The sequence below is a fragment of the Rhinichthys klamathensis genome, unplaced genomic scaffold, assembly GCF_029890125.1.
Source record: "Rhinichthys klamathensis goyatoka isolate OS25496 unplaced genomic scaffold, OSU_Roscu_1.1 h1tg000059l_1, whole genome shotgun sequence".
NCBI lineage: Eukaryota > Metazoa > Chordata > Actinopteri > Cypriniformes > Leuciscidae > Rhinichthys > Rhinichthys klamathensis.
The window spans coordinates 10,025,165-10,049,555 of NW_026606604.1; the positions used below are offsets into that span (position 1 = coordinate 10,025,165).

Sequence of the window (24,391 nt, forward strand, 5' to 3'; positions counted from 1 at the left end):
ATTACATTACTAACGGCAATGTTGCATAAAAGCACGCACACTATTTAGCCCGGAGAGCACCAGCATCAAAGCACACCATTATCATCATATCGCTTTTATACGCACACCATCATTTTCATCGTTCCTGCATGCGTTCTTTTAAGCTTGTTCCACAGAAACCACTGCTGTTGCAAAAGCCTCGCCATCTGTCCCATCACATTTTACAAGAAATGTCTGCTGGATGCTTCCGCTGCCTAATGGATCAAAAGAGCACTTGTCTGTTACTATTCAGGGTACGCTGGGTAACCTTGAATGCTGCCACCGCTGCGATTGCAAGTGAGACAAAACGATAAACCACGCACTGCAGGCATGAGCAAAGATTTGCCTGGTGCCTTCCTGACACTTACAGTGACAAGGGGATTCGGCTGGATCTCTTTTAGGAAAGCTCTGATGGGTCTGAAGCAGATACATCCACGAAGAAGAGAGCATGACTCTAATACAAATAGAGATGCAGTCAAATAAAACATACAAATCTAACATGCTGTAGCAGATATCAAAGATTAAATATTCATTAAAGGTATATGAATATTTATAGCATGATTCAAGCTACAATATAATTTTGAGAAATCATTTCTACACTCTTAAAAATAAAGATTCCAAATACAGGGATGCCATAGAAGAACCATTTGGGGTTTCCAAAAAAACCTTTCTGCCAACGGTTCTAAATAGAAACATTTAAACCATCTAAAGAATTCTGTATATGGTTCTATGTAGAAACTTAAAGGTTCTATCACTCGCTTCTTATAAAGAACCTTTTAGAGGTTCCCATCGTGGGATCATTTTAGGACTTTAGTTTGAATTTATTAAAGGGATAGTAGTTCACCCAAAAATTCTGTCAGTAATGACTCTCCCTCATGTCGTTCCAAACCCGTAAGACTTTCGTTCATCTTCAGAACACAAATTAAGATCTTTTTGATGAAATCTGAGAGCTTTCTGTCCCTCCATTGACAGCTACGCAACTACCATTTTGACGCTTCACAAAGTGCATAAAGAGATCGTAAAACTAAGTCCAACATTTTCTGAACAGACAATACATCACTTTATATGATGAACAGATTTAATTTAGGCTTTTACTCACACTCACATCAGTTGTGGTAAACAGAAGCTCAAGCATGTTCGCTTGACGTGCAAGAACCAATGAGGTTCATTCTCGTGTTACGCATCACGTTTGAGCTTCAGCAAGAGGTTTGTTCTCGCGTGTCAAGCAGGTTCTGTTGAGCTTCTGTTTATGTTCCCTGATCAGTGTTTATATGTGAGTAAAAGCCTAAATTAAATCTGTTCATCATATAAAGCGATCGAGTCTCTTCAGAAAATTTGGACTAAGCCGCTCAATAATATGGATTAGTTTTTCAATCTCTTTATGAACTTTTTGAAGCGTCAAAGTGGTAGTTTGTATGCTGTCAATGGAGGGACAGAAAGCGCTCAGATTTCATCAAAAAGATCTTCATTTGTGTTTTCAAGATGAATGAATGTCTCATGGGTTTGGAACGACATGAGGGAACAGAATTTTCATTTTTGGGTGAACTATCCCTTTAATTTGGTTTCAGTTTACTTTTAAAGTAATTACTTTACATGAATTAAACATCTCGTATACTTTATCACTAGAAAAAAGAAAGAAATAATCCTGTTAAACACGAATGTGCTATGCAATCATTTAAAACATTTATCGGTAACGCTTCCTTTTACAGTACAGTACTTACGTGTACTTACAGTGTACTTACCTAGAAAGTACTGGCTAATATAAGGTAAGTACATGAGCTACGGGTAGGTTTAGGGGTAGATTCAGGGTTAGTAACTAGTTATTACCCAGTAATTATAATTACTATAATAAGTACATAGTAAGTACATGGGTAACAGGACTGTAAAAGAAAGCGTTACCGAACCTTTTTGGCATAAAGAGTTTTTTTCTAAGAGTCCACATTAAAGAACCTTTTGTCAAGTGGAAAGGTTCCATGAATGTTAAAGGTTCTTCATGGAACCAAAGATGCCCGTTAATAACCTTGATTTTTGGAGTGTATGGATGTTCATAAAGGCAAAAAATGCCTCTTGTTCTGTGCAAAAGAAAATCTATTTTTGTTTCTTATACTCTCTTGACAAGACAAATTCTCAGCTCCCTAATTATCTGCATATTGTGGGTGGGTTGATCACTAACTTAGAATTTTGCTAACTTGCTGTTTTATGGCACTATAGCTTACCATAAAACACAAGAAAAGTGTTCACGTAGGAAAGACGTATTTTTAGGTAAGGGAAAACCATAAGACATTCAGCAGCTGTCTGCAGGTCACATTCAGGTTGAGTCAACAACGCACATAACACATTCACTCCTCCCTCGGCACAGTGAACCATTATCACTATATTTAAACAGTGTTTCGTGTTAATGAGGCACTATAGGGTGTATGTACCTAATGAGCAATCTGTCACAGATCACGCTGGCAAAACATTATGATAATGCTGGCCTGTTCATGTTGAAGAACGCAGAAGGCTCATCCTTCTAGTTACTTGCTTAGTGGAGTGAGAGAAATGGGCTATTGATATAATGAATATGAATGTGAACACAAGTCCCACACGCAACACAATCACAGATGGGTTTCAACGAAAAAGATGACAGCTGACCGTCTGACACTTTTGGTGCTAAGTTAATTCAGTTTTATGTCTACAGCGCTTTAGGGCATATTGTTTCAAAGCAGCTTTACAAAAAAATCTCTTTGGGAGATGTTTACATGCCAAATATTAACAAGCTACATCATATTTACATGTTTATCCAAATGAATTATTCAATCATATTAAACTGAGGACAAATTGGGTGCTTGAGGATATGAAACCCTTAATTAAAAATGATGGGCGTCCCTAAAGACTCATCTTTGAAGGGCTGCCAGCAGAAGAACAATTTGATAGACAATGTTTAGCATAGAAGGTATGTGGTTTATTGCACCTGATGTTGAATGGAAGATCTGACACAGCAAAATGTGCATAAAGAGGCTGATCTGAGCTCCAGGATCTCTAATGCAGCATCAGAGGCTTATGCTCTCAACTTTAGGCAACAAAGCCTCTTTTTTATTTTTTAGATCAATTGGATGGGTGGTCAGTGAGATTCTGAAAGGGATTTCACTCTCCAGTTGTCCTCTCCATAATTTGATTTATTTGAAGGGTGACTCATTTGGTTAGACACTCTGAAGGTCTTTCAAAAGCTTATCAAATACAAATGAAGGGGAAATTTAAATATGTGCATCTATTGAAATGCATTAGATGGAAACACACAGCTACTAAGAAAGCACTAGTTAAAAACCTTACCTGATATTCAACTAACAGGTGGTAATTTGAAATTGGTTCCACTCCTTCAAGTTCATAATTCTTCCATTCCTCTTGCATTTGTCATCAATCTCTATGGGAAAACGAGTGATCAGCCTCCAAATCATAACGACCACTAATGCACAGTCTCCATCTGCAACCGCTTGGCAAAATCCTCCAAAGCGAGTCCTTTAAACTTGCTCTTAGTTTATATTCCCACAACAGGCGAGACACATCTGCCGTCTTGTTCTCCAGCATCCTCCGCAATCTGAGCCATGCAGCTTTCCATCTACATATCTCCTGCTGTCGCTAGGCATCCTGAGCAATAATAATGACCGGCTGAAAACCACAAGTAGCGATGTCCGATTCGCGAACGAACCGTTCTTTGAACTGGCTCTTTTGAATGAATCGATCGAGCCGATTCGAAAGCGTTTGTAAGCTAAATCACTCGCATTTGGAAGAACATTCTGTGTTCGAAATGGAACGCTCGTGTACTGCATACTGCGCAGTATATAGCCCACTGTACACTGCCTACTTTTTTATATTTTTTATATTTTTTATTAGTATGCAGGCTGCAATAATAAACATTTTAAACAGTAGTAGGTCTAGGCTAGAAACATGACCTCATTATGTTGCATGATTAGTCTAATTGAGTGTGTGAAATTGAATTAGTGTAAAATGACTTAACTTTAGGCAGTCTGATCAAACAATGAGAGATGGTAAAAATCAATATCACTTACAGTTCATTCGTCACCCTAGAAATCGATGAGTGCACTGGGTTACATGCAGTGTTCACTGCACTGCCAAAGCCATTTGAGTACTCCATGCCAATATGCAAAACATTGCATAATGCAGATAGACTAGAATATTTTTTCTAAATATATAGGCTACGTTTGGAATAGCATAGCCTACCAAACTTATTACTATTGCTTCACTGACATGCTGTATCCTATAGATTGTAGTAATATAGTGTACATAATATACTGGAAGTATGCAGTAAGCATAAACTACAGTGCGTACGAAATCGCATGTAGGCACTACATTTGAAATTGTACTTTGTGACCGTTAAAAAGTACAGTATGTACTATATAGTATGAATGTGTGTAGTATGCATGTAATCTGGACATACTACATCCGCCATATTGTCATTAGCATGTGACTTACTGCGTCAGTTGCGTCGCTTCACTTCCATTCATAAATCCGTCCATCGTACGCACACTTCAGAATCTCGACGAAAGTACTCTGGGTACTTTTCACGTAATGTTTTTTGAATAGGCTACTATGTATTCGTACATACTGTTTTTTGCCTACTAATAGTAGTAGTACGAATAGTAGGGAAGTATTCGATTTCGGACGCAGTGCTAGTCTTCCTCTCTAATCTATAGAGCACTAGGCCTATGTTTAAAATTAAACTGAGGGGTAGGCCTATGATGTTGTGACCATAATCATTACAAAATCTAACCTAAAAACCTAAATGAAATGTAACATTAAAAAAAACCTATGTAGGTAGATCTGAAAACAATTGTGAGCCATGACTTGTGTTTTGAACCGATTCATTTGAAGAGAATCTTTCAAACGAGCCGATTCGCTAACTAAACCTGCCTATGCTAATCACAAGCGCTTTTTCTCCGTCTCTCTCTTTTCCACCGCTTCATTCCTTCAGTGTTCCCCGACGCTAAACATCTGTCCATTTTAGTCTGAATATAAGAGCATGATATTTATAACGGAAAGTCAAGGCTGAGGGGGGAAACGGTGCACATAAGCACGAGAGAGTGCCACTTTAAGGCTCCGTCATGTGCGTGATTCTCAATGCGGTATTATTTGGTGAAGGAGGCAGAGGAACCCACAGGCTGTGCGAGAACATTCCCCACAAAGCTTTACATAACCAACGATGTTCTACACGTTACAAATTATCAGTTTTAACAATGAGTTCACAGGCACGTGCTTGAGTGTTGCTGGTTAGACTACAGAAAAGACTCGTTATGATTGGAAAGAAATGAAGAGCTGTTGAAGTAGGCTATAGCTAGAAAAATATAGTAGCTAGTCAAAAATACATGCAGTCAGCATGTTCTCTATCTGCTCTGGTTCTTGTTTAGCTGCATTTTTGTCTATCACTGACATGCAAATGATAAAAAAAAAATATTTGCCACAAACAGGCACACTTTCTTTCTCTAGCTACTGTATTTTCTCTTTTGATTTTCAGTATCTACACAGGGTGGTCAAAGATAACGAAAAGGTTACAATTTTGACTCCCACAATGGGTTATCCATGAGCGATCACCATTGTGCCTTTGAGCAGGGCACTTAACCTCAGGTTGCTCCAGGGAGACTGTCTCTGTAATAAGTACTGTAAGTCGCTTTAGATAAAAACATCTGCCAAAATGACTTGCTCATAGTCTCCACAGCAAATTAACATTAAAATAAAACATATAGGCCTATTGAGTCATCAAACATTCAGCTGGATATCTATCATTGCTCCTTAGAATGGCCGTTGCTATGATCTCCTGAACCAGAGGTTGTGAAGGAACCCGATTGTGCTCCACTCACATTTATTTCCCTTCTTTCAGCAAACACAATCCAGTCTCTGTTCGTCAATACATTCATCCGGCCCCATGCAATTGGAGTCAACAATGCATGCATAAACAGTTGACAAGAGTTGACATATAATAGCAGCTAAAAATCATTAAAACTAATGGAACAAAACTAATGCAATGCATTCAAATATATATATATTAAATATCAAATAATGCATGCAATGCACTGTTTTAAATGCACTTTTTTGCAGTGCTTTATACCACCAAACATGCAGACAGAGAAATACAGACAAATTTATTCATGTCATTGAGAAGAGAGAAATGAATGCCCTTGCTTTTACGACGCCATGAACAAAGGATACCACCTTCATTTCTGTAATTAGTTTTGACAGATAAGAAATCTGACTTACAATTAAAATTTCCCCCAGAAGATGTAGAAAATCTGCTTAGTGTGTGCCTGTTTTAATTACTCAAGACAAGAGTTCCCATTGAGACGTGCTTCCTTTCTATTCACAGCGATGATGTGATGATGGTTATCTGTTATCTCCGTGCGATGCTTTAACCTATTCACTTTTCTTATTGATGCTCCTATAGCAGAAAATTAATCCAAATATCATATACAGTTTTCAATCACTTTGTTCTATGTTGCTTGACTCGAGTATGATGTGTCTTTATGAACTCTCAGCTTAACTCTGAAAACACTCTTTGTTCTGTTTTCACTGGAACACCCATCTAAAATCAGCTTTCCATTTATGAATGGTTTCTAGAATTTGCTAAATGTAAACGACTCAGAGGTGCTAATGGTTCTATCAGCATAAAAATGTAGTGACTTTACAACACAATGAACACAGTGACTGACTCCAAAAAGCAATTAGACACTCAAGGCACAGTAAAAAAATTTATGACATTCATAAAAAAAGATACAGCACAAACACAAGGGAACATGTTAGAATAGTACATTTAACATGTAAATGTAACATCCAGGGTATAATGAACTGGTTAGATTTGATTGATTTTATGTGCCTCCTTATCATTTAAACATAGCAATTGGACTTTTTTTAGTAAAACTTGATTATATTTTGTATGTATGTATTTAACATATTCCGTTTTAGTCTTAATTTACATCTCCACCCCTTTTATTGTTTACATATTGAAAAAAAAGTAATTACACAAGACCTAATTAACCTTATTCACAAGGTAACTTATTAATCATGCTGTGTTAGAAGCAGCTAGTACTGAACACAAGAGGGCGCTAGTGAACTGCGTGTAAACCTTTTATTAAACTTTAACTCTGAATACAGAACTAAATGTAGGCTATATGATGTATATGAAAAAAAATATATATATATATTGAAAATATATTTTTGTATGGTTTGATTTGAAAACCGGCATAACAAATAGCCTATTTAAAGATTACAAGTGGGTGGTGACAAAATGAACACTTTTAAGGAATGTCTAGTAAAATTAAACGCCACCAACATAAAGACTATATATATATATATATATATATACATACATACAAACACACACACACACACACAAATCATTTAGGACCAAGAGGACCAAGATTTACATTGCCTTTGATGAATCGTTATTTTAAAGGGCTTTCCTGATTCAATCATTAAGGAATAATGGCATTTCAACAATCTGAGTGCTTTGACCATCTGTGACAAGTCTGAACATTATTTCACCTCCATACACAACCCTAGAATGAACACCTGTCTTCTTTTCCCTTGACCACGCCCCCTAAAGTCACACCTCTATTTTGATTGGGCCGGTGCTCATGAATATGCAGATATCAAACGCTCAGCCCCTCCCTTTGCACCTGATTGGAAGTATTTACTTGTTTTTTTGCACAGAGGTGCTGGAGTTTTAGAGCAGCTCTGCGCTGGAAGATGAAGCCCTGCTGGACCGAGCAATAAGGATTACAGCGATTTGACTTTATAAAAGAGAAGAAAGGACCGTTATATCTGCCAGAGAACTTTATACGTATTTCAGGATGCCGCGCTCATTCCTAGTAAAGAAGCATTTCAATGCAGCCAAGAAGCCGAATTACAGTGAACTGGAGAGTCCAACAGGTAATAGACTTTTTGGTTTGATGAGTCTAACTCCTAACAGTGAAAAGTTAAAATTAGTTCAACTTTTTAGTGTGTTGCAACTCTTCGTTAAGTTTATGGCACTTTGCGTGGCAACACACTAACAAGTTTTGTTTATTGAATTGATCCATTTTTCTTGATATTTGTATTTGTACCTAATAGGCTACATATCTAAATGAAATAATTGCGAATTAATCCAAATGATCCTAATGGGATCAGTTGCTACTGGAAAAATAGCAACTTCATGTGACTCTATTTCATTCCATTATGATTCTTTTAGAAACGTTTACAAAATATCTCATTTAGAAACCCAGTACACATCTTTTAGGATTGTTTTTCTTGTCGAAGGATAGCCATATCATATAAAGTCACTCAAATGGGTAGTTGGTGCATAACATTAGAGTTTACCTTCAAACGTATATGAATGTTCAAGGGAAAGTGTTTATCTTTGGTCCTGGTTAAACATTTGAATTGGTTCTGCAGTGAAACAAATTAACTTTTTACATTAAGTGTAAAAATTCCATTTATTTCCTCAATAAAACCTGCATGCATGATCATTTTAAAAGAAGATTTAGGGATATGGCACTTATGTATATCTGGTTGAGTGAACTAATATGATTGCATTTCCCCTTTTATTGCAGTGTTTATTTCCCCATATGTCTTAAAAACCCTCCCGGTGCCTGTTATACCTCAACCTGAAGTGTTAAGCCCTTTGGCGTACAACCCGATAACAGTGTGGACTACCAGCAACCTGCCCCTGTCACCCCTGCCCAGCGACCTGTCCCCCATCTCTGGATACCCCTCGTCCCTCTCCGACACGTCCTCTAATAAAGACCACAGCGGCTCGGAGAGCCCCAGGAGCGATGAAGACGAGCGGATACAGTCGACCAAGCTGTCAGACGCTGAGAAGTTTCAGTGCAGTTTGTGCAACAAGTCCTACAGCACATATTCGGGACTCATGAAACACAAGCAGCTGCACTGCGACGCACAGACCAGGAAGTCATTCAGCTGCAAGTACTGCGAGAAGGAATACGTGAGTCTAGGGGCCCTGAAGATGCACATAAGGACACACACACTACCCTGCGTTTGCAAAATGTGTGGGAAAGCTTTCTCCAGACCTTGGTTGCTGCAAGGACACATTAGGACACACACAGGTGAGAAGATCACACAAATACATTTATTTGATGCTATTGAAACACTGAGGATGTCAATGCACACACCTTAAGTGTCTTTCTTCGGAATTAAGATTGAGTGCTTTCAAATATTTGCAATATAGTTATGTTGGCAGTACTTTAACCTGAATTGTTTTTTGTGCATTAGGTGAGAAACCCTTTTCATGCCCCCACTGCAGTCGTGCATTTGCGGACCGGTCGAACCTCCGAGCTCACCTGCAGACTCACTCGGACGTGAAGAAATACCAGTGCAAGAACTGCTCCAAAACCTTCTCTCGCATGTCGCTGCTGCACAAACATGAGGAATCTGGCTGTTGCATTGCACACTGAGAGAGAATCACACACGCACGCACACACACACACACACACACACAGGGTCTGCATTCACCAAGTGCCTCCGATTGTGAATGCTGCTCTTGGACCTGCTCTTCCTCTCAGTATACTCGTGATAAACTGGATACGAAACGACAAATGCATCCCAAAAAGCTCTGACGATTTAAAAATGCATCGCCCCAGGGTCTGAATGAATAGTGGTTGTGGAGTCATTCAAAGATCAGATTCCACTCAAGACGCTACACACTAACAAATAAAACTGACCCAAAACAGCCTTTCCGCTTTGAGTTGGGTTCCCGGAGAACCTTCAACACCCTCAGACAGGAAAAGGCACAAAAGAAAAGACTGTTTGCCAGATCCCTGGTGGTCTGAACTCACTGACTAAGAAGCCTTTTCATTTCAGTGTAAACGCAGATTCATTCAACATGTCATGCGCCCGTCATGTGCCTTCCATTTCAACAGTATTTGCCCTGTTCGGGTTGGGTTGGCGTGTACTGTACATTTGTTTACGGATTTGTACTATTTGGGAGGTTTTAAATGTGTAGCCTCTCTAATAAGCAATAATTTATACTGGTTTATATCTGCATCTGAATGTTAAATAGGGAAGACGGTCACTTTTTTTTTTTTTTTTTTTTCAAGAGGTAATCGGTCAGATATTTCAAATGGCACACCAATGAGCTTGAGACCAAAGGAATAATTAATGCCATGTTTTTAAACAGGGAACAAGTGCAAAAAGACATTTTCTTGAATTAAAAGTATTTAAACTTTTGTGCGGTCATAACGCGACAGCAATTAACCAGCACTCAGACATCCAATACATTGCCATGTGCCTTTTTTCATCAGGAACTTCAGAGATTTTGCCATGTAATTGTTTATTTGAATGTATATGACACTGATATGATTGTACTTTGTATTGCAAAGTGTAAATGAATGGTATGATTTTGTACAAAAAATAAAATTTACACTTTTTTTGAATAACTCATCGCGATGGTCATTATCATTTTGCCATCTGAAAGCAGTCATCATTTCATTACAAACCTGTAAAAGAAGGCTGTAGTCTATGCAATGAAAGTCAATTGGGTCCAAAACAACTATCCCTTTAAGCATTTAACAGCTGAATTGAATAACAATTAGCCTAATGTTTACATTTGCATAGGGTTTGTAATGTTATGCAAATGAATAGGCCCGTAATGGAACATTAACAGGAACGTTTCTCACAGAAATCTCATGAAAAGCACTTCATTTCAATTTGAACCTGTTGCTGATTTTCGTCTGCATTAACAACTTTTAGAAAATAGTGTTAAACGTGGATGTGGAGGATGTAAAGAGCTGGTTTGTGAACTGTTCCTGAATTTAGAACATGGTTTGACTCGTTCCCACAGTTAACTTGCGTCGTGGGAGTTCATCAAAGTGAAGTTTAAGCATTTCATGATGCAAATGTGTTTGCAGTTTACTGTGGCGGGAAATGCAAGTTGTATAAACTACTGTCATTCATTTAAAAGTCAAGCTGGTGGAGATGCTATTTATATTCAGGATTCAAAGTTAATCAGAGACAGTCATGGAAATTCGGTGGTCAAAAGATGTGGGAGCTATACAAGACAAAACTTTTGTTGCGCATCTCAATGAAATGTCCTCAGGAGGTCAACTCGTTTTAAAGTCTGTGAATGTGTGGCGTGGCCACATGAACCTGTCCTTGCGAACCTGTTCGGCTCCCAAACAAATCCCAAATGTTACACCTCCTCCCTATGTTGATCTCACTTTGCTGCCAATTTCTTTGAAGACTCTGGGTCTCTGAAGGGTCCACTATAGCAAAGCCAGACTGGCTCTTACACATGTGAAAGTCCTTTACTGGATTATTACTCAGCAACCTCACAGTACACAGTGGGAACTCACAGGACCAGCGCAAACCAGTCGCGTTTTCAAACATTCATCTAACTGAATCTAAATCTGAACTGACCATTGGAAATAAGCAGCTTCTAACAGCATAGCAAAAATACACATAAAATCAAATCTGGCCTTATTTCCTTTCTAACAGACATTCCTGGTCTTATAGTGAATGATAACCATTATTCCAAAGGTAAACATTTTTTTTTTTTTTACTCTCGATCAAGTCCACAATATTTTTCCTGGGATTCCTAAGATATATCATGTAAATGTATGTATGTATATACAGTAGTATATATATACACAAACATTTCTTGTGCATATGCGTTAATGTAATGTAATGTAACAAAATGACTGAGTACAAGTAGAGGCCAGGTGTGAACACTTGCTCTGTAGAAAGGTTTTGGGAAAACACTTGACTTTTCCATGCTCTGTGGTTTATCTTTCCATGATCTGATCATGACTGCACTATTCCAGGTGTTCACCGTGACACACCTCACAATCGGACAGCTTTGGCCCTCAGGACCCCCTATGATGCCGTACAGGTGTTCACATATCTTGTGGTTTTCTGGAAGTTCAGATAAATATTATGACTCTTTGTTCATAATAACTGCCGATTATTATCACAAAACATATGTAGCAAATATGAAATAAGATATGTGGCTTTTGGTTATCAGGGTTGAGGTCATTAGTAAACCGTTCTTGACCGGTTTCTTTCAGTCGTCAGGAAAACATGTGACAGAACCTTCTAATGCAATTTGAAAGAAAAATGTTTTTCATTTTTCAAAAATTCTTATCTTTCTGCTCTTTTGTCACATGCTCCTTGAACTTTTGATGCCCCACGTCATGTCAGGCCTTTCCCTCACAAGACTACCATCACCATGGCTCGAGGACAGATCCGACAAGGTTACAAAGGAAGTACATTTCTTTGTTAGTCTCCCTCTCTCTCTCTCTCTCTCTCTCTCTCTCTCTCTCTCTCTCTCTCTGCAACCTGCTGACTTCACACTAATGCAGCAGCTCCTGTGAACGGAACAGATTAAATTAGAAAGCTGGTCGAAGGCCTGTTTGTTCTGATTAGTGTGTGATAGAAGGAGCCTGACCTGAAGAAAAAGACAGAAATATTCTTCTCTTACTTTGTCTGAAAGGGCAATGAATGGGGACTGAGCCTTACAAGGTTCCAAAAGGATGCAAAAGTAGTCCATAAAGCTTGTTGGTTCTTGTCACGTGACCTACTGTGCGCTTGCTGCATTCTGAAAAGTTGAGATGTTTTTATCTAGATGCGGCGCGGACGCGCATGGAAAAAACGAGCGCGTCGCACCCGCGTCCCTTCCATTATGAGCGCGCATACCGCCGCCTCCATTTGAAATAACGAACTTGAGCGCGCAAAAGACGCGATATGTAGGCGTACCCTTACTCACCCTCATGTTGTTCCAACCACGTAAGACTTTCGTTCATCTTCGGAACACAAATTAAGATATTTTTGATTAAATCTGAGAGCTGTCTCACTCCTGGCTTCTAAGGTATTGAAACTGGCCGGCCCAGAAAAGTTGTTAAAGACATCTTTAAAATAGTCCGAGTGACTACTGTGGCTCAATCTTAAGTTTATCAAGCGACGAGAATAATTTTTGTGCGCAAAAAAAACAAACAAAAATAACGACTTTATTCAACTATTCATTTCCTTCTCTGTTGGCCTTGAGATTTCACGTTGTGGAACTGCGCAAAGCTTCTAGGTTGTGCATCACACGCATCACACACATGACCAGCATCGGCCAATAGTGAGCCTGCGTGTGACTACAACACAGAACCGTTGCGCAGTATACGTGAAATCTCAAGGCTCACAGATTTGATCAAAAATATCTTAATTTGTGTTCCGAAGATGAACGAAAGTCTTACGGGGTTGGAACAACATGAGGGTGAGTAATTACTGACAGAATTTTCATTTTTGGGTGAACTAACCCTTTAAAGACCCTTCACACCTAACCCTGACTGTAAGCCTATACACTAAAACTGTAAACATGTCCCTCAAATCTTATTGGTTGATCGATGGTGAACAAAGATGGTGATCCAGGAACACGGTGAGCTTGGTGAAATCACATTCACATAATGGGTCCATTTAATTCATTACTCACTGAAAAATAGCTCCTAAGCCAAAAGAGAGTCACATTTGAAATTCACCAGGTTTTTAGAACATAACCAGCTTGAACTATGTACCAAAAACAGCTGCTTTACCAATTGTATTCCTTAGTTATTTATATCAACATGCATGCTAAATCTGCATATCACAGAGATGAATGCGAACGAATCCATATAAGAACAGAAATCGGTCAAAAAATAAATAAATAAAATAGAGTAATTGGGCTTACAGTTATCCTAATGCCAATAGCTGACTAAACCTGATTAGCTTTCCGTATGTGCCACATTAGCCAAAAACAATACTTGTGTCAAATCATACATTTGCACATCAGGAAAAAGGGGAAGGAAAGAATCTGAACAGACATGTTTGCGCTTGCTTCTCACGCAAATATCATTACAATCTTCTGCTAACCTAAGATCATGTGATGGGAACAGGGTGCCCTCATGCCTCTAAATCAATTACAATCGATATCAACACAATCATATGCCAACTCCTGATTATTTCTCTCTGTTGACACCATTTGGTTTCATATCTCCATGCAGGAAATGCCGGCAAAGTACAAATCTTTATAGGAATTATGTTTCAATTATGTTTGAGTTGTAGAGAAGCAACAGGTATTACTTCGTTTAACATGATTTATAGATCAATACACTAATCCTAGATTTAAAAGCACCAACTGTTATATTCAACTAGGATATGCTGATGTTTATTTCCCTGTCTATCATATTAAGAGATTTCATTTTAAACTGAGCAAACATTAACGCCTTATACACTACCATCTTCAATACACAATTGAAGATATAATCAATTTGCTAGGCAATGATTGATTTTCTTACACTAAGCAAGTGCTGATTAGTTCCCTCCTCTTTGTTGTTATGATGAAGTCTAATGAAACACAATCTAGGGACAGAGATTTATATTTAGCCTACTAATGAAGTCCTCCAGGATGACTTGCTTTAATTTCCCACCTTCTGGCAAGTTTATGACTGTTATAATGTAATACAAGTGCACTCACATGAAAAAGCATTATAAACTATATGGCAAATCTCAGTTGATTTTTATGATTGTTTATATATTGTTGCGAAACATAAACTGTATTAATGCATAGTTCATATAAAGTTGGATACATTATACTTGTGTAGGACTAGGCCTATATATAGCATCTCATCGTCGCAAAATGTAAATAATATTATGGTCTAGAAATAAAAGTTAAGACTGAATAAAAGTTGTCTATATAGTATTTTAATTTACATGCATACATACAGTATGCATACGTGAAACAGTATACACTCACGGCCACTTTATTAGGTACCCCATGCTAGTAACGGGTTGGACCCCCTTTTGCCTTCAGAACTGCCTCAATTCTTCGTGGCATAGATTCAACAAGGTGCTGGAAGCATTCCTCAGGGAGTTTGGTCCATATTGACATGATGGCATCACACAGTTGCCGCAGATTTGTCGGCTGCACATCCATGATGCGAATCTCCCTTTCCACCACATCCCAAAGATGCTCTATTGGGTTGAGATCTGGTGACTGTGGAGGCCATTTTAGTACAGTGAACTCATTGTCATGTTCAAGAAACCAATTTGAAATGATTAGAGCTTTGTGACATGGTGGAAGTAGCCATCAGAGGATGGGTACATGGTGGCCATAAAGGGATGGACATGGTCAGAAACAATGCTCAGGTAGGCCGTGGCATTTAAACGATGCCCAATTGGCACTAAGGGGCCTAAAGTGTGCCAGGAAAACATCCCCCACACCATTACACCACCACCACCAGCCTGCACAGTGGTAACAAGGCATGATGGTTCCATGTGCTCATTCTGTTTACGCCAAATTCTGACTCTAACATCTGAATGTCTCAACAGAAATCGAGACTCATCAGACCAGGCAACATTTTTCCAGTCTTCAACTGTTCAATTTTGATGAGCTCTTGCAAATTGTAGCCTCTTTTTCCTATTTGTAGTGGAGATGAGTGGTACCAGGTGGAGTCTTCTGCTGTTGTAGCCCATCCGCCTCAAGGTTGTGCGTGTTGTGGCTTCACAAATGCTTTGCTGCATACCTCGGTTGTAACGAGTGGTTATTTCAGTCACTGTTGCCCTTCTATCAGCTCGAACCAGTCTGGCCATTCTCCTCTGACCTCTGGCATCAACAAGGCATTTCCGCCCACAGAACTGCCGCTCACTGGATGTTTTTTCTTTTTCGGACCATTCTCTGTAAACCCTAGAGATGGTTGTGCGTGAAAATACTAGTTTCTGAAATACTCAGACCAGCCCTTCTGGCACCAACAATCATGCCACGTTCAAAGTCACTCAAATCAACTTTCTTCCCCATACTGATGCTCGGTTTGAACTGCAGGAGATTGTCTTGACCATGTCTACATGCCTAAATGCACTGAGTTGCCGCCATGTGATTGGCTGCTTAGAAATTAAGTGTTAACGAGCAGTTGGACAGGTGTACCTAATAAAGTGGCCGGTGAGTGTATACTATATAGCAAATATTGGCTGCGTGATTGTTTTCGTTGTCTTAAACCGTAAACTGCATTATCGCCCAGCTCTTTATATAAAGTTGGATATATATTTTATCCAACTTTATCTGCAAACATACAGTATATACTCACGTAAAGTGATATTGCTATATAGCAGATCTCAACTGCCTGATTTTTTTTTTTGTTGCAAAATGTATCTATATTATCGCCCAACTCTGCTAGATTGCTTGTATCATCACAAAATGTAAATTGGATTATCGCCCAGCTCTAATCTGCCATGAGACTAAGATATGAAGATATTATAAACATTAAAATCATGATTTTCTGTAAAGTGTCTCGGAAAGACAATGTGGATTGTACAAATAAATGTGACTTGACTTGATTTTTTGTTAGGATCGAATGTTAGTTCAAATGCTTTTCTAAAAAGGACAAAATTGTAATGCAGGACTCATTATGAAGAGTTTTGATGCAAAAACCGTCAACCACACCTAACCCGTCCCCTGCAGGTCAAATAGGCTCAAGTAATGCCTAAAATCCCCTTCAGGATGAATTGTGTGCGTTGCCAAATCTATCCCAATATCAAGGCCTATTCCAAAACAAAAGAGAAATGGGAAGTGATCGATTTACATTTCACAATCAAGCCAGTACCTGCATTTAGCTGCACAGGCATTATCCATGGAGACAAAAGAATCTGGAACAAACAAGCCTTAGAAAATATCCACCGCATGATGGTATTGTAGTCGAAAAACATGCCCGAACAGCACCAACGCACCAGCACAAACTCTCAAATAAACATGGCTGGATATCAGATGTGCCCTTTCCGAGGACCATTTATATAAGCTCTTCAAAAAGCATTCATGCGTTCTGACTTCCAACGCGATGCTGGAGGAGCCGGTAAATGTAAATTTCACATATGGACCTGTCAACTGAAGCTCAGTGAGAGATAAAATATGAACCTGCCACGGTGATTGCTTGACCAGGTCAATGTCGGCTTTTGTCATTTTACTTTCACAAGTGAATGTCGCTCTGAATCAGTGCAGTAGATCTGATGTGCCGCAATATATACCGAGGGTCAGAAGGTCACATCTCAAGCTCTTCTTTTTTTTTTTAGAGTGCATTGTTTTTATGATCTTACACCATGTCATAACCAGACTCAATGTGACAAGCAATAACGCTATCTTTTCCATACAAAATGGTCTCTCTCTGTAACTGTAACTAGCATCAACCAAAGGGATGTTTTGGTGCTTCTTTCAAAGTGAAATCACATTCATCTAAAATCCACATAAAGGTAAATAAACATCAAAAATGTTCTGAATGTCAGTGAGTGTGTTGCATTGCACAACATATTTCGCTAGAATTTTTCTACTTAATTAGGAAAATTACGAATTTTCCTAATTAAAAAAAAGAAGTCTGTTATGCTTACCAAGGCTGCATTTATTTGATTAGAAATACTGTAAAAACAGTAATATTTTGAAATATTATTACAATTTAAAATAACTGTTTTCTATTTGTATATATTTAAAATGTAATTTATTCCAGTGATGCAAATCTGAATTTTCAGCATCATTACTCTTCAGTCTTCAGTGTCACATGATCCTTCAGAAATCATTCTAATATGCTGATTTGTTGATCAAGAAACATTTATTATCAATGTGGAAAACAGTTATGCTGCTTCATATTTTTGTGGAAACCGGGATTTACTGTAACTTTTGATCAATTTAATACATCTTTGCTAAATAAAAGTTTGTATTTATTTATTTTTTATATTGCTGACCCCAAACATTTGAACAAGTAATACTTGATTTTTGTTGTTTGAATCAATATCCTAGTAAACTTCTAGTAAAAGGCTAATAATAATAATAAATAATAATAAGACAAAAAAATAGAAACAATAGATAATAAACACATACTGTAGCATCTCAAATTTAATGCTCTGCAGTGATCCATTTTAAAGTTTCTATTGATAATTTGTCCAGAACAAAGTATACTTAAATTTTAATCACCATTTCTCTAAATTGTTGCAATGCATTCTAGAATTCCAAACCTACTAATTCATGCTAATAAACTCTAATGTTCACTTAATGGTGGATTCCCAGACAGCAACATAGTGTCGGCCCAGATCCGGGCCGTGTGGAATCCATCTGAGTAAACCATGACTGATATTGCTGACTGAATCAAGAATTGTGCCCACAGTCATTCTAGTGGCTGGTAAACCTAAAAATACCCGCTTCAGAAGTGCTCCACACATGCAGTGACGTAATGTTTGCTGGTGTTGTGTGTTTGTACCGTTGTGTCTGCTGAGTAACAGAGGCCTGTCAGGTCCAGCTGTAGGATCTCTGACTCAGGAGGATGTGGGGTAGACGTTCTGCTCCCCCGCTCCCTCACAGAACTTGTGAAAGCGTGCCTTCGGGAAACAACAGAGCATTGTCTAAGTCAACAATCAAAATGGAAAAGCCTGGAGAGTTCATCTTTGGCTTGGGATTTATTGGTCTCTCTAGGGAACACCTCCGACAAGATTCCTACAAAGACGTTTTTTAGGACTGCCAACTGATTAAAGATTGGTATTAATTACATTACATGCTGATTAATTAATCTTATACTACGGGGCTGTTGAATGATTGAATCTAATTGGTTTACGAACGTTATAAGGTGTGTTCTCAGGAAAGTAGTTTCAGGCAGGTCTTGACCGCATTACAGTTTCATATCACTTCGCCAAATGATTTCAGTTATTTCAAAGGTCCTTACTGCCTACAACAGCAAATAACCAAAACCCACAATGACACTGACCAAGCAAAGACATATAGTAAACAATAGGATAAAAGCGACAAATTATTTCTGTTTTTTGCTACAAAATTACATTTTATTATGTATGGAAAGCACATACTGTAGTCTCTTTTTTCCTCTCTCCCACTCAAACGCGCACACACACATACAATACAGACACACACTCACAGAGAAACATGTTGTCAGCGCTACCGATTTTATCAGTAAAATAGTTTAGCAACTTAAAAGCTACATGACATTTCTCACGAGGTAATAACGCCGCTGTTCTTGAAGCAGATAAACTGACAGTTTCGGTATTAGTAGAAACACTGCTGCCGAAACATTGTTGAGACACACAGACTCAGGTAATTTACAAATGCTTAATCTCTCATTGTCTCTCTCTCTTTATCTCTTTCTCTCGCTCTCTCTAATAACTGCATTAGTTTGCCATCACTGGCTCAAGCCTCGGTTAAATGACATTTTGGAGTTAGCAAGGGAGGCGTTGGATGAGATGCGTAAGAAATTAGTCCCACACACTAGAGCATTTTAAGGACAAAAACCTGACAAATGTCTTGAAATATATCATCTGAAAAAATGTCTTGAGGTGTGCACCATAGTATAAGCGGAATAATTGACACTGGTCCATTAAATTATTAGAAAATAATGCACACCAGAGGTGTATAACTGCCATACAGTCTACAGCAATTCATTTAACAATTGTTAATAATAATTAAGAATTATTTAAATAAAAGTACACATTTTTAAACTTTATTAATTAAGAATTATTAATAATAATATTAATTGTTTATAACTTTAATTTCAATACTTTTTCAATTGTTGTTTTTCAATATTTTTAGAATAATTAATAATTAATAAACATATTAAAACTAATTTCAATTATTTAACATTTTTATAATTGCAAACATTTTATGTTATTTATAAATTTATAAATAAATAAATATATAACTATATTTTATAAAAGATGATCATATAATTATATAATATAAAGACTGGTTTTTCACATGCATGCAAAAAGATTAACATTCATCAAATTCAACAATTCCTCAATATCACAGTGTCTTACTTTCCCTTTTCTTTCAGCAAAAAAAGACAAAAAAATAAATCTTACTTCTACATTTAAAGTTTACAAGCAAAAATAAGTGCACACTTTTTCCATCTGTGCAAGTGTTGCTCATCAGCGTTGAGGCGCCGTCGTGTGTAAAATGAAAATTGCATTGTGAGTCATTGCACAAGTTTTGGGAATGTTTCAACAGCCCCGAGAAAGGAATGATATTCTGGTGGAAGGTGATGATAATAGTAACATTATAGTGCACTTCGGGGACTTTTGAACATTCAGAATGAATGAGCCAAGCATTTCATTCTTCTTCTGCTCTGTTTTTCCCATTTGAGTCACTCTTTTCCTGCGTCTCTCCCTCTCTTCATGCCTGCAGGGGTCATTTCTGATCTCGCATCACTTGGCAAGCATCCGCTTTGGATGATCTTTCCTTAATATGGGAAAACTCTTTGCACAACACCTGATTTACTCGTACTAGATCCTTGCGCAATTAGTTCGATTTTAAATCAACTAAACTGTGAAATCAAAAGGGTTTTTCATGTGCGATTACATTTCTGTATTTGGCGGTGGGCGTCTGACCTGTAAATTATTAAATTTGTTGCCTGAAAGCATCTCTGGGATGCAAGATCTCGGCTGTTTAGCACACTCGCATTGAGATAACGTCAATCTCCACTCCACTAGTCTGTGCTTGCAGCTGATATACGGGTGAGATATCTGCTCTGGATCAGTATCCTGAGGTCTGGTGAACTGCAGAGGTTTAGTGCAGATCACAGACTCACTGCCAAAACTACAGAGAGACCACAGCGAACACTTCAGAGTGATATTACACACCAGAAACAACCTAGCAACCACTCAAAACAATAGAACCCACCTAGAACACCCTAGCAACAACAACATGACAACAGTAAACAAAAGTTGACAAAAACTTCATAACAAAAACAACAAAAACAAAAGTTCAGGAAGCAGACACACTCTGTCAGTTCATCTCTTTAACCTGGCATATAACACATGATCACATTTCTATAATTCACATCAGTTTAGGATTTCCAGACAGCAACATATTGTCGGCCCACATCTGGTACACGATTCCACACGGCCCGATGTGGGCCGGACCTGGGCCGACACTATGCTGCTGTCTGGGTTGTTAGGCAGCATAAATTAGGTCAACCGGAACCATGGATCCATTCCCATAACACCCGAAGTTACATCGTAAGAGGAATGGCTTACGCTAATATTAGTCTCTGTTTATCCCGAGACTACCGTATAGACGTATCCGGTCCGTATCCGGATCAGATGGTGAACCTGCGCCTAGACATGGCCAGGTGCTACTGATCCACAATTTGATTTTTGACTTGTGATGCAGTCTGAATCATAATTAATTAATAATTCATAATTATATAATTCATAATTAATAAAAACGTTAATTCGTTTCGTTGGTGTCAGGGTTCATCACCTCTGTTTGGTTTATATCTGGTTTGGTGACAGAGCTCTGACATTCCCGGTTAGTCATGTGTTTGTGTTTAGTCTGGGAGCACATGTAATTGTGAGCACATTTAATTGTGAGCACATTGTCTTGTATTCCTTGTGCCATGTGCTCTCTTGTCAATTGTCTGGCCTGATTAATTTGCCCCACCTGCCTTGTTCATTACCTTCTTTTGTTTGCTTCCTATTTAGGCCCCATCCACACTACGTGCTTTTTAGTTTAGAAACGGATAATTAAAACGAATATGATCTCCGTCCACACCAGCGTTTTAGCTGCGTATTAGAATTGATCTCCGTCCACATTAAAATGACTGAAAACGCGGATCACGTGACCATTCACCAACACTGGGGATGCGCGTGCCGGTGTAAACACAACTTCATTGATAAAATGATAGCGTTGTAAAATGCAGAATTGACTTGTACAACAGCTGCTAGCAAAGATATACGCCATGACTGATGACACCCAATCATAGAGCTGAGCGTGAGCCTCTACTACGTCATCGTTTCTAAAGTCCTCCGTTTTGTCCCGTCTACACTAAAACGCCCTCCGGAGATTCAAAACGAAAAACGGATCGGCAGCGTTTCTAAACTTCTCCGTTTTTTCCGTTTTAGTGTGGACGGGAGGTGCAAACGTAGCAAAAGGTCTCCGTTTTTAAACGAAAACGCAGTAGTGTGGCCGGGGCATAATAGTCTCCCTGTGTTTGCAGTCCTGTGCTGGTTCGTTGTGTCTATTTTCCCTTGTGTTTCTTGTTTGATGCCATATGCCTGTCTTGTTTTCCACCCACGGGGAGTTTTGGTTTGTAGTTTTGTTTTGTTTAATAAAGATCCTAAGTTTCCTGCACATGAATCCTCGCTTCACTATTTACCAGTTCCGTAGGAGAACTGAACCCCCAGCAACCCCTCAACACTGAATCAACACTGAACTGAACAATGACACTGTTTTCTTTTAAGAGCTGAACTGAAAAATGAACTGTTTGCATCATTGAGTCATTTTCCTGTTATCACTGTAAAGCTGCTTTGAAACAATGTCTATTGTATAATGCGCTATATATAAATAAAGGTGACTTGACTTGACATTGAAAACATCATATTGAGATCTCTGACGTTTGATTGCAGACTCTGGTATTTTGGCAAATCTGAGCAGAGTTTGAGACATTGTTGGGATTTTTTCTGATACTAGAGGAGACAAATGTCAGATTACACCCGAAAGAAACATCTGAAACGAAGAATTCGGCGAAAGTCTCGATTTAATCCCTTTGGTGTCTAGGAGAATAATTAACTCAGTTGTGATTTTTCTTCCCTATGGTGTGGAAGCAGATCACATTGTGTATAAGTATATCCTAACACATAAATAATTGTCTTATCTCCATCACATCCCGATCTAAGGAGGGGTTTGTTAGAGGTATCTACGGCAGCCAGATGACGTACATCGAGACATCAATGAAAAGATAAATTAGCTTGTTTTGGCTCCTGAGCCAAATGCAATAAAACCCCAAATTCTTACTGCTTAGAACATTGTGCAGGTCATCTGAGCATCATGAAACCTCAGCGGGGCTGTAGCACATCAGAGCAGAAGGACGGGAGAGTTACGATGTCTTACGAGGACGCTGAACATCAAAGACCCGTGCCGTGGACCTGTGATGCTCTCGTCTGATAACGGGACCTCTGAGTCTTTCTCTTAATCTCTCACACTGATGCTCTTCAACCTCTTTTATTATGTCTGACCACGGCTGGAATCCAGACCTCTGATAATCCTGACCGAACCCTAGGAATGTGTGCAAAGAAAAAAGAAAACAGGCATGGATGGACAGAAGATCAGCTTAGCAAGTGCTTAGTGACGCTATATGGGCAATCATCATTATTCATATTACTTAAGAGTTCAAATTTGAACAAACACTTACCTTCAATATTAACCCTCTTTTCTTCAGAATATAAGTATGTGTAGACATATTAGGATTTTATTTGTAGTGTTTTGTTGTATCCCATGGTATGATGGGCAAAATTCAGAATGAAAGAATTGTCTCGAGTGTGAGATTGAATTGAATTGGCCCCAAAGGAAGTTGAATTGGAATGATAGGAAGAGGAATTGACTGAATTGAATTCAAAGTTCAAATTCAACACAGATGATTCTAGGAAATGAAGTGTCCTTCCACCCTGATCCACAAAAGTTCATTTCTGGTCAATCCATCCATCCATCGTTTTATTTATCTATCTATCCAATGTTCATTCTATCTGGTTGTGTTGTTCTATTATTCTTTCTATCGTTTTATCAATTGTTCGTTCTATCGTTTTATCTGAAGTTTGTTCTGTCATTCGATCTATCTATCGTTTGTTCTATCTATCGTTTTATCTAACGTTCATTGTGGCATTCGTTGTATCATTCGTTCTAACATTCTAACGTTCTAATCTATTTTTGCAATTGCAATTTATTTAATTCTATTTCCTTATATTCAAATTTGAATTGCAATTCTGCATCCTGTTTGCTAATTCAAGAAGACAAATTCTGAATGGCGCACAACCTTGATATCATGATATTTAAATGGTACTATGAGGTACTTCAGAGAATAACATGTTCAACATGTCCAAGAATAATACTTCTTGCAAAGTTCAATTCATAGATAAAATCTGGTGGAAACACATAAGACAGGTGGAAATTACATTCACATGTGCAAACCGGATGATTGAAACTGTCCATTTCACCCATTACCAGTGCAACCTGAGTATTTTGATAGTTAAGAGCACCATTTAACCATCCACCATCAAAACACACACACACACACACACACACTTATCTGCGCCTGCCAAGGGCTGCAACTCGTCTGCAGTAATGCGCCTCTTATGTTGGAGAGCAAAAGCTGACCTTGTCCTCTTTGCTGTGGGTCTGTGGGTTTTGGACTTGGGAACAGGAACTCCCAGTACAGACAGCGTGTCTGCGAGCCCCAGCGCCCGCTCCACAGAGGAACACTTTGTTCACCGCCACCAAGGAAAACTTAAGACAACAAAAACACACATTCTGGAAAAATGAAAATTTGAGAAGGGCCCCCTCAACCTTTTCTTTTCCTCCTCCTCTTTTTTTGAAATTGTGCGCTTGGCGTTCAATGAT

General features: G+C 38.5%; 2 protein-coding genes across 5 annotated transcripts in view; one reads left to right on the forward strand and one right to left on the reverse strand.

Annotated features, from left to right (window-relative positions):
- Positions 1 to 23,120, reverse strand: part of sntg1 (syntrophin, gamma 1) — an 82,896-nt gene extending 59,776 nt beyond the window's left edge. For 2 of the 4 annotated variants that reach the window (XM_056249316.1, XM_056249314.1), the window contains exon 1: positions 3,331 to 3,728. The gene's annotated coding sequence lies outside the window, so the exon portion shown is untranslated. Of the gene's footprint in view, positions 1 to 3,330; positions 3,729 to 18,254; positions 18,373 to 22,792 lie in introns of those variants that run through there. The other 2 variants (XM_056249315.1, XM_056249317.1) reach the window with 2 other exon arrangements.
- On the forward strand, positions 7,697 to 9,496 carry snai2 (snail family zinc finger 2). The gene is made up of 3 exons (XM_056249318.1): positions 7,697 to 7,938; positions 8,598 to 9,110; positions 9,277 to 9,496. Exons 1-3 carry the CDS (start codon positions 7,860 to 7,862, stop codon positions 9,456 to 9,458), a joined length of 774 nt encoding a protein of 257 aa, XP_056105293.1. The 5' UTR covers positions 7,697 to 7,859; the 3' UTR covers positions 9,459 to 9,496.
- Positions 23,121 to 24,391: the final 1,271 nt, after the last annotated feature.